Source organism: Fistularia commersonii, chromosome 9 (assembly GCF_037954325.1).
Source record: "Fistularia commersonii isolate RoL2024-O1a breed Wild chromosome 9, RoL_Fcom_v1.0, whole genome shotgun sequence".
Lineage (NCBI taxonomy): Eukaryota > Metazoa > Chordata > Actinopteri > Syngnathiformes > Fistulariidae > Fistularia > Fistularia commersonii.
This window is the reverse complement of record NC_141292.1, coordinates 2,200,001-2,214,990: the sequence shown is the minus strand read 5'-3', so window position 1 is coordinate 2,214,990 and position 14,990 is coordinate 2,200,001. Positions and strand designations below refer to the sequence as shown.

At 47.1% G+C, this 14,990-nt stretch overlaps 1 protein-coding gene across 5 annotated transcripts; it reads left to right on the top strand.

Annotated features, from left to right (window-relative positions):
• The first annotated feature begins 591 nt into the window (after window positions 1–591).
• LOC147230919 (uncharacterized) lies at window positions 592–12,020 on the top strand. Of its 5 annotated transcripts, XM_086151853.1 has the most exons (18): window positions 593–827; window positions 913–976; window positions 2,503–2,919; window positions 3,007–3,078; window positions 3,339–3,420; window positions 3,619–3,934; window positions 4,272–5,177; window positions 6,937–7,017; window positions 7,099–7,211; window positions 7,291–7,349; window positions 7,767–7,856; window positions 7,959–8,002; window positions 8,092–8,264; window positions 9,620–9,690; window positions 9,773–9,918; window positions 9,989–10,133; window positions 10,796–10,942; window positions 11,024–12,020. In XM_086151853.1, the coding sequence occupies exons 3-18, from the start codon at window positions 2,626–2,628 to the stop codon at window positions 11,309–11,311; spliced, it is 3,027 nt and encodes a 1,008-aa protein (XP_086007979.1). In that variant the 5' UTR covers window positions 593–827; window positions 913–976; window positions 2,503–2,625; the 3' UTR covers window positions 11,312–12,020. The 5 variants fall into 5 exon arrangements, with proteins under 5 accessions (XP_086007976.1, XP_086007978.1, XP_086007974.1 ...); XM_086151850.1 differs by having other exon boundaries at window positions 592–827; window positions 913–972; window positions 2,503–3,078; XM_086151852.1 differs by having other exon boundaries at window positions 592–827; window positions 2,503–3,078; window positions 3,637–3,934.
• The last annotated feature ends 2,970 nt before the right edge of the window (window positions 12,021–14,990 follow it).

The window sequence follows — 14,990 nt, the reverse complement described above, 5'->3', positions numbered from 1 at the left end:
AAATGATAGCTACCATGCTAAGAGGCTTTGCCATTAGGATTTTTGAATTACCTTATAATATTACCGATATCATTTTTTGACAAAAATGTCTTTTTACTAAATCTACTCAATAATTCAACATGTGGCTCTTTTTTTTGTACTTTCTGAAAAAACAGACGGCGACAGAAAGTTTGATATAATAACCTATTGTCCTCAAAGGTTATATCTATTAACACAAAATCATTTTTTAAAGCTCTACATATTTTCAAAGGCGCTTTGAAAACAACCTGTTTTTCCAGCTAATAGATGAAAACGAATGGCCAAACTATTCACACTGACAACTGAAGAAAACGCATGCAAGGCACCTTCTGGTTTTACCACATCATTCCCTCTGTTGTTACTGTATTTGCAGGAATGAAGCTCTGCCACTCCCATCACCTGTGTGTGTGTGTGTGTGTGTGTGTGTGTGTGTGTGTGTGTGTGTGTGTGTGTGTGTGTGTGTGTGTGTGTGTGTGTGTGTGTGTGCCGGGTGCCTGCCTGCACACCCTTAGGGTTGTGGGTGTGTAGGCTCAGACCTCTCAGGTATCTTTCACTTCTTAGTCATCTGCCATTAACAATGCGTGATTTCTTCCCCTTTACAAACGGCTATTACCTTCCTTCCCCCCTAAACTCTCAACCTCATTTTAGAAAGAGCATTTTGACGTGTCTGTAAAAGGGCAGGACGCATGAAAACGATGGTCCAGGCGGGGACTCCAAGCTCAAAAACTTCCACGTGCGACACAACGGACTGAAAGGCTTCCTGGCTCCGACAGAGGGAACGACAGACTTGTGCGTTTGCGCGAAAACAGGTAAAGACGCAATGAGTAGAGACCATGTGTAGCTCTATGACTGCAGTGTAAACCCAGTGTAACAGAATGTCTTTCCTTCCACAAGATTTGGCTTAACACGTCACAAGTTGGCTGATCATATGATGTAGCTCCAAGAAGCCTGGAGGTCAGTAAGTCATGCTTCACGGCCTGAAAGGGTTTCCCCTACTGTGTTCTTCGGGGCTTCGAAGTATTCTTGGCGATGGATTGCACACATCGGATTGCCCGACTGATGTTTATAATATATGCAGAATAATATGCAATAGAGAAGTCAATCTTTAAGTGCCAGTTTTTGTTATGTTCCTTTTCTATTTTGCTTCTCTTACATTGACACTTTTTTGTAGATATCTGTTACGTGCTGCATAAAGTTCCCCATATCGACCTTCTCTTGGTGTTCCCGCTATGACTAACGATATGTTGACTATAAATATCTGCATGTATTTTTGTCCCCTATTTCACAAGACGGAGAAAGGCATTTCCAGAAATTCCTGGAGTTTTTTTTTCCCCTCCAGTTTATATAGTCAACAGTGCAGCTGGAGATTAAGTCATGGGGATGAGTCCAATCAAATCAAATGAAACGATAAAATTAGTTAGTAATCCGCGCAGTTATGAGTCAGTTTCAGCTACTGAAAACTTAATGAGTTATTTTATAAATTTTACATTTTCAATATAATACATTTTTCTAAGCATGTGTTTTTCTCTCCATTATGCAAGTCTGACTGATTCATAGACAAGCGTCTCGTTCCTTTTTTCTTTTTTTTTTTGCAACACTCAACACATACTTACTGCATCTCAACAGGAAGTGAGAAGCGAAAAACCCACACAGGAAATATGGTAAATGTCTGTGCCAGATGTCAGTGCAATAATGTGAACAGAAGTCTAGCGGCTCGATAAGAGCGACGTGGAAGCTGTTGCAGATTTTTGTGAAAACAAATAGGGGGTTGTCGGCTTAAACCCGCGACGGTATGTCCTAGGATGGTGTTGGAAACATGTAGCTTCTTTGGACTGTCACAGTTCTGTCCATCACACTGGGTCACGGTGTGTCATAGAGATAACACAGTAAACCCGCAGCCAGTATAACTGCTCACCATGAAAAACCCCTCAAGCCAACCCTCCGCCCCCCTCGGTCTGCATCACACACACACCTCTCTCTTTTCTTATCATCACTTTGTGTCTCGCAGATGCAATTTTCTTTTCCTTTGGGTTATTTTGCTCGACGCCACACGTCTCTCACAAAAAGATTAACGGGGGAAATCGTCGGGATCTACTCTTCTTCTAACTTGATCATGTTTAAAATGGGTGAGTGCATGTGATGTCACGGCGCTGCCGAGGCTCGGGGACGGTTTAAGGGTAGATGTGAAATTTTAAATGTCAATTTTAGCACAAATGATTGGAAAAAAACTTTCTCTATGGGCAAATATAGAAAAATCTCATGAATAGCCTTTTTTGTCTATCAGCTAAACAGATGTTCTTCCTGGAGATACGCCCTACAGTTTTTTTTTTCATTCTTTCTTGTCATCCTGTTTCATGAAAACAGAGAAACATTGTTTCTTGTGCTCGATCAGCATTTTACAGCAACATGTACCTTACTATCAACTTGAACCCGCGTTGGGCGTGGTTGCAGATGTTATTTTGAAATGTCTTTCTTTTTTCCTAGACGCTCCAGGATCCTGAGCTCGCGTAAGAAAATGTCCCACGGCAAAGACCTACATCTTAAGGGCTCACATTGACAGCTACGGCTTTTTTCAAACGCTAACGGACTGGACTCTGGGAAACACCAATGGATGAAGAGAATCAGTGCTCCTCTCTACCAAATATGCAGCTTCAGCGAGCCGCACCGAGTCCTACGGACCCGTCAATGGAGGATGTGGCGTGGAGCGAGACACAGAGTAACGAAGTACCCGAAACAGAGCAAGTTCATATTCCCTCACATGGTCAACAAGACCTTCTGGAGGACACCGAAGACTTGGAGCCGCTATTTTGGCCGGTGCCGCCCTTGACCTTTACCACTGCGTCGCTTTCCTTCGCCACGGTGCGGTGGGACATGCCCGATGATGCCTCGGAGACGCATGCGGTCAGAACCGAGAGCACGATGAATCAACAAACCACTTCCTCGTTGCTTCAACGATCTCACAACGTTCGTGCTGGGCTTGTCTCACAGGAAGATAGAGAGGAACAAAATTTGCGGCCTCCATCAGACCTTCCGCTGGAAGTGACTGGCAACGGATCGGAGGTACGGACCAAATGTGAAGTAACGCAGGAAGAACCAAGAGGCACGCCACTTTCCAGATTCATGTCACTTTCTATGTTTATACATGAGCGGAGATGTGGCGTCCTATTTTTTTTAGCTCCATTTAGCTAAGCTCCTTAGCTTAGTTTTTAGCAGGGTTGAAATAGCAGAGCCGGGACGCAGCTCAAAGGCGGCGGCCTCATCGTCGGTCACAAGTTCTCTTTCACATATTCAAGACTGATGGCCTGTTTTGCAATTTCCAGCTACGTGATGGCGCAGTCGACGACCCGCTTACGCAGGGAGGGGAAGGTTTAACCCTTGAGCTGTTAGACGACAGCTCAGATGGTACGTATCACTTCAAACAAAGCTTTTACACACCATTGGGCATTCAGTAGCAGCCGTTATTGTTATTGTCGTCAGATGTCGATGGAACAAAGCGGCTATTGTTCTTAATCCGCGTTTCTGTCTTCCAATGAGTGATCAGTAAATTCTGGTGTTTACTGCCAAACCGTCACCGGCGTGTTTCTCCAACGTCTCATCCAGAGTTCTCGGTGAGCACAGATTCGGAAGGAGAGGAGAGACGCCAGCAAACTACGGATGCTGTCGAAATCGTGCCGTCAGATGATATTCCTGTGGTGAAGGAGGAAGAGGAACAGGAGGACCCAGATGATGCCATAGATCTTGGTGTAGATTTTACACTGAAAGAGGAAAAGGGAGGGCATGATGTTCTGCTGACTGGACAAACCGACTCAGAAGAAGTGCGAGCTTCAGTCGATGTGGTTCAGGCTGAAGAGGAGAGCGAGGCGGCGCGCGACGCAGACGAGGACGCGCACAGCAGCGAGGAAAGTCCGAGCGATGAGTGAGTATCATGTATATTTCAACCGGATGACAATCGCTGTATTTGACAACTGAACATTTTAACTCTGATAAATCAGCTAGGATTTGAATTGAGCTTATTGTTGTTGTCGCTCCAGAGCGGATTTCTGTGAAAAGACTTATCTATTCATAAGTCTGCTGAAAATAGATTTAAAAAAAACAACTAATTTTTGGTGTCCTTTCAATATTAGTTCTTTTGCACAAGTAGTGTTGAGCTGTAAAGTATCCATAATGCTGGGCACGTACAGCATAAACACCCCGATATTTCCGTCAAAGGCTTGCGTTTTGTGTTACATTTTGTTTCTCAACCCAACTTTCAGGGAGGTACAAGAAGAACCGCAGCAAGCTGAAGATACTTGGTTAACCATCGGCCTGGAGACGCTTATTCATTCGCCACAGCGTGAGAGTTCGGGTGAAAGCCGTCAGTCAGACGAAGAATTGGAATTGCTCAAATTTCCCGCAGTTCAGAGGGAACGACCGGAAAATTGCGAGGACGTCGACCAGAACGCGGCGCCCGGACCGTCGGAGACTGTTTTCCAACGTGATGACAGCGTGGAATCACATAACCAGAGGGCTGATGGCGCAGATTGGATCCGACCCTGTCCGGAGCTCACTGCAAAACAGGATCCCCCGGGCTGTTTAGAGTGTCAAGCTAGTGAGCAGAAGACGTCAGAGGACACAGCAGTGCTAATCCAGGCGGAGGAGCTAATCGGTGGAGACTCGCGCCCCTCGCCGCTGTTGGAACAGGCGACCGAGACCCGAGTGTTAGTTGAACCGGCGAATACAGAGGCGCCGCAGAACGCCGTCCCATCCGGTGACGCTGAGCCGCGGGAAGAGACCGAGCCATCATGGCAGAATGAACAGCAGCGCCGGCAAAGCGCCAGCTCGCCTGAGCCAGCAGTCTCTGAGCGGCAAGTGGAACCACAGGCTGAGTCAGGAATAATAGAACAGCTGTTTTCGGAGGCTGAGGTCACGCAGCCGCCCTCCGAGTCAAACCAGACGGGTCCTCGGGCTAAAACTTCGCACCGAGCCGAAGAGTCGGGCTTCGGCGACAATGGAACGGCGCGAATAATCGTGGCAAACGGGGAGCAAAGCAAACCTGAGAACGCCATGCCTCACATGAATGGAGGCGGTTTGGAGAGACAGATGGCCCGCCGCCTCGCCGAGCGGCTAAACAAGCTGGACGGGATCCAGCGCGTGGATGTGGTGAAGCACCTCGACAAAGAGTAAGGGCACAGTTTATGTTTTTCCTGCATCGCGATCAAAAGTTAGTCGGAACTCAGCTGCAGCCGACGGGGGGGTCGGTGGATTTGCAGACGGGGAAGAGAGTCAGCGCAGAGTTCAGTTTCATTTGTTACCCCGAACCCCTCTTTTTACCCACATGTGTCATCAAAAGTGCTCCAAAAATTAAATTAATTTGTTTTACAAAACTTATCGTCCCATGACGTTTCAAACAACCACGGGCTCTTCCTCAGACGCTCACCAGAAATATGTTAACAAACATGTTATTGTGGCGCCATTTTTAAAGGGTATGATCATGTGATTGATTCCCTCCTTTTTTTTTTCCACACTTCTTGTTAGATATATCATGTCATGTTTACATTTTAACATTATCTTCAACTTTTTTCGAGACCAGACCCAAGAAACGGATACTTTTATACTTTTTCACACATGCACAGATATGGAAACTAAAACATTCTTGATCGATTGATTCTTTCAGCATACAATATAAAGTATTAACTATGTACAAGGGAGGAAGAACTAAACAAAACAGACAGAAAACATGGCATGGACAATAAATGGACATACCTATAGACAAGGTTTAATATCAAATGCCTCATTTGCACTTCGCAGGGTTAGTGTTCTATATCAAGAACAATTCCCATTTTAAAAGGATGGAGTTTAAATCCCCCCATTTTACGGCCTCTATCTAGATTATTTCAAGGTAGAGTCATTATGTTTTCTCTTCCTTCAAATGTACAGGCCGCTATAGAGCTGGAGGTCAGCTGATTTCTTTAGATGCTACGATGTTCCGTGATTAAATCCGGGGTTAAATCCAGGTTCTGCTGGGGCCGTCCTATCCTGATTCAAATGAACCATGCAGAAGTTCCCTGCTATTCAAAGTGTGTTGTATTTTGAGCGAAGGATGTGGCTTCATAGGTTGTGCCCTCAACACCTGTGCAGCAAGCGAGCACGCAAACAGCTGCAAACTAAATTCAACGTATACATTTCATCTGCTCGTCTTCATTTTCAGTAAATAAATAAAAAAAAAACACGGATAAAAATGGAGCTTCTTGCGAAAAAGGATGACTTTTCAGAGACTTGTTTTCAGAGACTGCGAACGCACCAGCTTTCCCTGCAGAAAATATCCTGGGAATTCAATGCAAACTTAACAAAAAAGCAGTAGCTATAGGAGCAGCGGGACGGAGGAAGCTGCTGAGAAAGCTGATTTAACCTTCAAGCTGGGTATATTCTGTCGGGGGGAAAAATAACTGCAGAATATCTATTAAAGAGAAATTTTGAGTGAAACGGATCAATTTGATTTTTATTTCAGCCCAAAACAAACCCATGATTATTTAAATCAGATAATGCATCTTTTATCTGACTGACAGGCCTTAAAGACGTCTTACATTGAGCCTTTTTGGAAAATCGGACAAAGTGACACGAAGGATGATGGCTGAAGTTTTAAACCTTAATGACATAGTTAAGAACAGAATGAACAACAGAGAAGGGATCATTTCAAAGAAAATCACAGGACATTTCATTTGATTTGTCAAAGAAGCCTGCTAGGCTTTTGGGATTCGGTGAATTTAATCATCTTGTGCAACGCGGTTTATTAATAAATCTCGCAAGATACACAATTTTCTAACATAATGTGAGGAGAAAAATACTTCACTGAAAAACCCCCCCGTGGTATCCTTGCTGCGATGCTTAAACTTCTAAACAGTCGCCTTTTAATTCCTAAAATGTAACATGTCTCCGCAGCAATGACTTTAGCCGTGCAGTCGGAGAGGAGTATCTCAGATACTTCGACTTCAGCGGCCAAACTCTGGACCGCGGCCTCAGGTGAGGGTTGCAGAGGCACAAATAGTCGCCGTTAATACCTCACGATGTGCATTCATTTCTATTCCCCTTCTCTCTTCTCAGGTCTTTTCTGAAAGTGGTTCTTCTGATCGGAGAGACCCAGGAAAGGGAACGTGTGCTGCAGCATTTCGCCGGCCGGTTCCACGAGTGCAACCCGGACTCCTACTCGTCGTCAGGTGAGCCTCCGTCGCTTTTTTAACCGGACGCTGCTCCCGCTCTGCGTTTGTGTTTTACTCTCGTCCTTTCCATCCTCAGAGGCAGTGCTGGCTCTCACCTGTGCTCTGATGCTGCTCAACACTGACCTGCACGGACAGGTGAGGCGTCCTGCTGGCTCTGGGAGATTTTAAAAACACCTAAACTGCGATAGATTTACACATATCATAATCAGGTGTTCGGTATCCTCATCACACGTAAGATAAGATGAACTTTATTGATCCCCATTGTGGAAATTCTTTTGCGTCTAAAGCGTAGTTCATCCCCGGATTTTGCAAGTATCGGTAATACACGTGAAGAAAGTCAGCCGTAGATCGGCTTCGCAATCACACAACAGTCACTTTTATGTGATCCGACAAGAATTTACCCGAGATGAATATCAATATCCCAGAATGATGGCCTGAATATTGTGAAACGTCGTTTTTATTCCCGCTCTGCCCCACATTTCTCGAGCCTCCGGCGGCATCATCACACCCGACCTTTTATCGGTCACACAAAGACGATCTGTGTCTCGACAGAATGTCGGAAAATCCATGTCCTCCTCTAAGTTTGTGTCCAACCTGGAGAAGATGAACAACGGGGAAAACTTCAACAAGGACCTTCTGAAGGTGAGGCTCTGCTCTGGAGTTTGGGGAAGCTTTTGTGAAGTGTAAGCAAAAGCAGACCAGATGAAAACATTCACCCTTTTATTTGTTATTTTTCCGTTCCAGAGTCTTTACAACTCCATCAAGCGCGAGCCGCTGGAATGGGCCGTGTGAGTGTTTACTTCTCTTTCTCCCGTTTCGCCCCAAAATATCCCCCCCTTTTTCCGCCCGACCTGACCCGCGATCGTTTCCCCCGAAGCGACGAGGAGGAGTTGAGGTTCTCGGTGCTGGCGGACGAAGACGCGGGCGAGGACGCGCCGCTGCGGTCAAAGAGCAACCCCTTCCAGGACGTCCCGCATGACAAGACGGCGCCGGAGGTCAAGCGGGGGCTCCTCCACAGGAAGATCCACGCCGATATCGACGGGAAGCGCAGTGAGTGGATCCGAGGAGCTTCGGTGTTGAAACCGACGGGCGGTTGCTGGCGCTTTCGCCTCACAGCAAGAAGGTTTCCATGGTCTCCCCCGTGTCTACGTGGGGTTTCTCCGCGTTCTCAGGGTTCCTCCCACAGTCCAAAAACACACCCCGGAGACCCTAAATATTCCAGATCAGGGGTCGGCAACCCGTAACACCCAAAGAGCCATTTGGACCCGGTTTCCTCGGAAAAGAAAACACTGGGAGCCGCAGTTACTTTTTGACGTCTAAAATAAAGGTTCCACTGTATATATTGCTTTATATTACCTTTACACTTTGTGAATTTCAGAAGCAACACACTACACACTTGTTTGTACAAAGTATTACGGAGAAAATTAAATTTTATTTATGTAATGAACTCATTTTGAGCTCATTTTTAGCCTTGACCTGAATTTTAAAAATAAATCGGGAAAAAAAATCACTGTGTCAGTAAACAATAAAAAATAAATATTTGCAAAATATCTTCATAAGTATTTATTTTACCTGGTTTATGGGACTTCTGCTCCTCAACTTCTGCGCACGGCATCTGCAGATCGGGACTTTACCGGCTGACGTTTGTTTTGAGTGGCGAAAAATAATAAATATAATTTTATTTAATATTTCAAGATCACAATAATCTTCCAACTTAAAACTAAAAATCAAAAAAAGGAAGTAACACAAATGAAATACACTTTAATTAAATATTTATAATTTATTTCCCCAAGCTACTCGTAGCTGTTCCAGATGTTTGCATGAGAGTGAACGTTTGCATTTCGCTATATGCGGCCCTGTGATTGACGGGTATTTACCGATAAATAAGGGAATAAATAAGTGAATAGATTAATTCATTCATGAACGAATGTTATTCAAATTTCATGGAAACTTCAGAGTACAAAAAAATAAATGATCTGATACAAAAAAAATCAACACTATAGGCTTGCTAATTTGTGATTTTTATCATATATTGTTTTAATATATACTCTTTTTTTCATTTTTATTTAATTTCAATGACGGTTGCAAAAGTAACTGTGTACTCATGTTAAAGTCAGACAGTGTACGACCATCACTTATTGAGAAGGAGTAATCTTACGAGTGTTTTTTTTTGTATTTTTTGGATTCTGTAAAAAAAAGTGTTTGTTCCACATAATTACATTTCTTGTTTCTGAATGCATTCGCTGCTCAAGAACAAATGAATGTAGCTTTCACTCTCCCTGTTCCAGACATAGTCTGGCAGGATCTCCTCGCACAAGGAGAACCCCAAGTGTTTGTGCATGTACACCAGACACCAGCTGGACTCCATCATCACTACTGTGTGTGTGTGTGTGTGTGTCTTGCAGCTCCCTGGGGGAAAAGAGGCTGGAAGATGTTCTACGGATGCCTGAAGGGAATGGTCCTCTACCTACAGAAGGTAATTAACGCCACCTGTCTTGGTGTCCACGTGCTTTCTTCATCCATGTCCACACACTCATTGGACCGTCTCTGCGTGTCAGGACCCCAACCGGAGGGACAACCAGAGTAGCGAGGAGGTGGTTAGCGTCCATCACTCCCTGGCCGAGCCGGCAACCGACTACACCAAGAAGCCGCACGTCTTCCGACTGCAGACGGCGGACTGGAGGGTTTTCCTCTTCCAGGTCCCGTAAGTCTCTGCACATCATGTGTGTGTGTGTGTGTGTGTGTGTCCCTCACTCAGCGGCGTTTGTCCTCAGAACCAAAACGGAGATGAACTCCTGGATCAACCGCATCAACCTGGTTTCGGCCCTTCGCTCGTCGCCCCCGTTCCCGGCGGCGGTGGGCTCGCAGAGGAGGTTCTGCAGGCCCATCCTGCCGGCCTCTCAGTCGGCTCACACACTGGTACGTCGCTTCCCCCCCCCCCCCCCCCCCCCCCCCACTGGATCTGAGTCCGAGTAAACCGTCGTGTATCTTCTTGGAATCCCTACATCAAGCATCGCGTGCATCCCGGGCTTTTCATTCCTGTGCGGCCTCTCGGTTTGTATCGATCGTTCCAATCATGGAGGCTGAGCAGAGAATTTACCAGTTGTTGTGATTTGAATTTATTTCACTGGACGTGAATTTTGGACCAGAGATTTGTTAAATGTACGAAGGCCCAAGTCAAGGCAATCTGTCCAATTTCTAATATCTTATCTTTAGATGCATGATTTCGATAAATCCCTCGTTTTTCATAAAACTCACTCTGACATCTTATATTTTTGGTCAGGATGACTAGTTTCCTTTAGCTTTGTTTTAGTACATTGGTACCATCTTAAAAGTCACTTTTTGACAAAATCATGCTTTTTTTTTTTCCAAAATCAACCCCTTGTTTAGCAAAGGGCTCAGCTTTTTGCGTTTTCTCAACAAACGACTTACAGCAATACGATTACTTTAAGAAGGCGACAATAAGCTCTTTGTTAGTTTGCGTTTCTGGCCACCAGGTGGTCACCTTGGACAGGGTCAGACGACCCTGCAGAGATCTTTGGACATGATAGTGATCGATCGGGATATCTGATTCCCTCCAGGAGCGGCAGCTGCAGTCCCACACGGGAATGCTGGAGTCGTTCAGGGCCGACCTGTCGTACCTGCAGGACAGCTCTCCGGAGGGCAAGAAAGCCAAAGCCAGGGACCTGGAGGAGCATCGCGTCCGAGGAGAGTACCTGCAGTACGAGGTGCGTTTGCCGTCACTTCGAGAGAAACCGATGCGCCGGGATGTGCAAGTGACCGTTAACGTCTTGTCGGAACCCCCACAGATTTGTCGCTACGAGATTTACACCCAGGCACTCGGGGTGTGGACGAGCGTGGCGAAGTCGGACGGCGGCGCCTTGAACGGCGGCAACCTGAAGCTCTTCGACAAGGCCGTCGTCGCCGGCTCGGCCGGGGAGGATGACGAGGACGAGGAGGTCCTGCAGCGGGCCTACTCGAGCCCGTCTCTGGAGGTGGACTTTGCTCCTTCAGCCGTGGTCAAGGTCAGGCGCAATATTTCGGAAAGACGGACGTACCGCAGGAGGATCATCCCTCGGCAGAATAAAGAGCTGTGAACTCGTAGCGGATCCGGACGACTGAAAGCGCCGAGCCGGGCCGCCAAGAACCCGGATCGGCGAGTTTTTGCCCTCGAAACTTCCCTTCGTCTGCATTTTCGACTCGCGCACTTTCCGACACACACCTCAGGGAATCTCTCCAGACAGGAAGAGCCACCCTGAGTCCAAGGGACCCTTAATTTATTTACATTCTTTGTAAAAACAGGTCCGTACTGAAGCGAAACATTATCTCTTGACTTTGTTTTTTAATTTCGGGGGCAATTCTAACCACTAGAGGGTGCTGCAGCACAGGACATTCGTATGAGCGACAGTTCCAAGACGGTCCGTCAGGTAATTAAAAAAGCTGTAATTTAATGACTCTTTTTGCACTCTTTTTTTTTTTTATAATGATGTTGATTATGTCACAATGGCGGCATCCCTCGTCATAATCATATGAAGGACTCAATCGCTAAATGAATTATCGTTTTTTTTTCTGTGCATCTATCAGACAGTAAATTATATTCATTGAAAAAGATTTTTCTTTTTTTGTATGAACCATGCCGGCACTAAATTTGAGATTCTGGGAAACTCGTGGAAGAAACGAATGACTGAATGAAGGACTGATTTCATTCACAGTCAGTATTTTTTGTTACATAATTGATGTATTTCACTTGTCATTAATTGTTTCTGTCACATGAACTCAAAACTGCCAAGTAAAACAATGATCACATCTTCACGCATGTCACTGGAGAGTGATAGCAAGGGATATAACTAAAAATATTTTGATATGATCCCCTGAAAAACAACCTGCAAAAAGGGGAACAAAAGTTTGCTGTGGATTTGTAACTTATAATAGATATATATGTGAATGTGTGTGTGTGTGTGTGTGTGTGTGTGTGTGTAATGGCAGCCGCAGTCGACCTGAGGCGGTGGACGATAAGAGCAGGATGTCTGGAATTAAGCCCCCCCCTATCCCTCCAACCTTCAAAACACACACACACACACACACATACACACACATTCCTCACACATTGTGATGCGACAATAGGAAACGCAATGCAGTGCAAAGACAATACAGAGGAAAACACACTGTCCCGTCTGGGAGTCTGAGCCGCAACAAGACCGCCTTTTCTCTTTTTTTTTGGAGGACTTTTAAGTCCCAGATGTTCACCTGCCGGCCGGACGTGGCATCAGCTGTGGGGCTTCGTTACCGTGACAATACCCCTCCTCTTGTTCCGTGGCTGGAAGTTGTCTCAAGTCATTTACCGGAATAACAACAGCTCATTAAGATAAAGTCAGATTCGGCAGATGAGGTTGATTGATGGGGGCCGGATGAGTGACGGCGGCGGCGGCGGCGCCCTCGGGAGGGGCCCCCGCTCAGCCGCGCGCTCTCCCTTGAGCTTGAGCGCTACGGTAGCCGTTAGCCCGTTGTTTGTCGGATCGATCCGAAATGTTTAATACAGCGTCCCGGGCCCGGAATGTGTGTTAAGGTGCTCGTCCGGCGCCGGCGTTGTCACAGAGGAGCTCTTCTCACACGGCCCGTGGACCATGACGTCCGCCGCGGTGGCCTTGTTTTGGAGTGCCGTCCTCTTTCCTGCTTTTCAGCCGCAATAATGACCGACTGGAACAGCAGGGGCTGCATTAGCTGCCGGGTTCAGAGGGCATCCTTCCCAAGGAATTGGCCTGTTTTTGTTCCGCCGCGCCACTCCATTCTCGGGGACGGAGAGCTTTGTGAGACTCAGTCAGGCCTGGGTGGGTAATTAAAAAGGCAAGAGCTCAAGTTGTGATCATTAGGGACTCGTCCTGCATGCGTTTTTTTTTTTTTTTTCCTTCCTGGTATACAAAAAAAAAAAAGACCCCAACACATAAGGTCACTTCTAACCCCCTTTCTCTTCCCGTCTCTCCCCCGCCCCCCTCGCCACACAATGCGGCTTTGAATATCGCCCGACATGGACAACGGCTCCGAAACGCTCGGCCGACGTAAAACGATAAACACCCTCTCGCCGCCGCCGCCGACATTCAAATTCACCCCCGAGCCTCGTCGCCGCGCACATTCTCCATCTGTTGCTGACGCCTTCGCGCGCTCCGTTCGGTGTTTTAAATCCCCTTCCCTGCACCGACGCTGGATTTCTCCCTTCCCCGGCGACTCAAATGACGTCTTCTCCTCGGTCGCTCGGTCCCCACTTGACTGCGAGCCTCTCTTGAGATCTCTCCGCCGCCCTTCCTTTTTTTTTTTTTGTTTGTTTTTTCTACTCACCGAGACGTTCGCTCCGGCTCTCATCCGCTCGAGAGCCCCTCTCGAGTCGGAGCCTCGTCCCCCGGCGCGTTTCTTCCCTTTTTTCCGCTAGCGAAAACCAAAAATCCTCGAGCGACTTTGAGAATAATGGAGAGGAAATAATCTAATTCCCCGCCTTTTTGTTTTAGAGACTGCCCTCATTAGTGTTGCTTTTCTCACGGACGGGCGTCCCATTCCAGACATTTCCATTTAATTTGCCTATCAGACCCCGTCCAAACATGAGCCGCCCTTTTTTAGATTTCATCACCGTCGAGGCTCCGGACCCCTTTCACAAGCGCCGGCTTTTGTAGCCGACCGGAGCCTCTCATTGTAAGAGTTTCGGCAAGTGCCTTGCTTTAAGGCATTTCAACGCATGACCTCTCTTTGCCCTCTTCCTGACAACCGTCCCGAGGCGTCGGCGGCGGGACAAACAGCAACCCGCCGAATGTTTGTGCACGACTCTCCTCGGCCTTATCCGCCCTCATCTCCCGCTCCAGATGGGAATTCATGGCGGGTGTATGAATAATCCAGCCCGCTCTCAGTAATCGTTAACCTCCTTTGCACGCTGATAAACCGCTATTACCTCTACGCCGGTTGAATGACTTGCTTGTCAGCTGTGTGTTTGCGCCCCAGCGGGTCAACCCTCTCCCTCAGGGCGGTACCTGATACCCGGCAGATTTTATCCACCGTCGGTGTGTATAGTGCCGAGTGTGTGCTTTGAAAGGTGCGTTTTTCTTGATGTCTCCCAGTCAATAGTAGCTTCCTGCCTTCGGGGGCCGGAGCGTTGTTTAATAGGCCACCCCGACACAGGTCCACCTGTGTGTGTGTGTGTGTGTGTGTGTGTGTGTGTGTGTGTGTCGACACAGACGCCGGCTCTGTTCGGCCGCTTCGCTCCGTTTGACTGCGGTGTTTGTTCCAGGTGCGTCGCGGGGGTTACGGAGCTTCTTGAAATCGGAGGAAGGATGTCATCGGGGTCCCCCGATGTCCTCCAGGTGGGCCGCGGACGTTCACGTCCCGCTCCCACCCTGCGCCTCCTCCGTGACGGCCGACGACGCGCCGCGTTTATTTGCATCGTGCGTGTTGAGGCAGGAAATGGGTATCCGTTAAAATAGCAGAAGTGAGAAAAATAAATGGAAGTCCTGATGAGTATCAGAATCAGGCTGAGTTCCTGTGTTTATCTTCTGAATTAGTAGGTTATTTTTCAAAATTTAGGAAATAGAAACGAGCAGCCCTGTTTTTCTGGTTTGGCGACGATGAAGATAAAGGTAAAGTGAGACTGAGATGGTTTGGATTTGGACGGGAGAGAAGGCTGGAAGGACGCTGAGGTTGTAGGAGGTCTAGAAGAAGACCAGAGGAGAGGTTTATGGATGGAGGGGAAGAGGACTTGAAGTTAGTCGGTGTGGGAAGAGAAGATGCGGAGGAGGA

What these genes read in the sequence shown, in the direction of transcription:
- LOC147230919 (XM_086151850.1), top strand. Translation starts at nt 2,626, where the DNA reads ATGGATGAAGAGAATCAGTGCTCCTCTCTACCAAATATGCAGCTTCAG. An exon ending in GTTTTCCTCTTCCAGGTCCC is followed by an intron (nt 9,919 to 9,988) that starts GTAAGTCTCTGC and finishes GTTTGTCCTCAG; the next exon opens with AACCAAAACGGAGATGAACT. An exon ending in GAGAGTACCTGCAGTACGAG is followed by an intron (nt 10,943 to 11,023) that starts GTGCGTTTGCCG and finishes GAACCCCCACAG; the next exon opens with ATTTGTCGCTACGAGATTTA.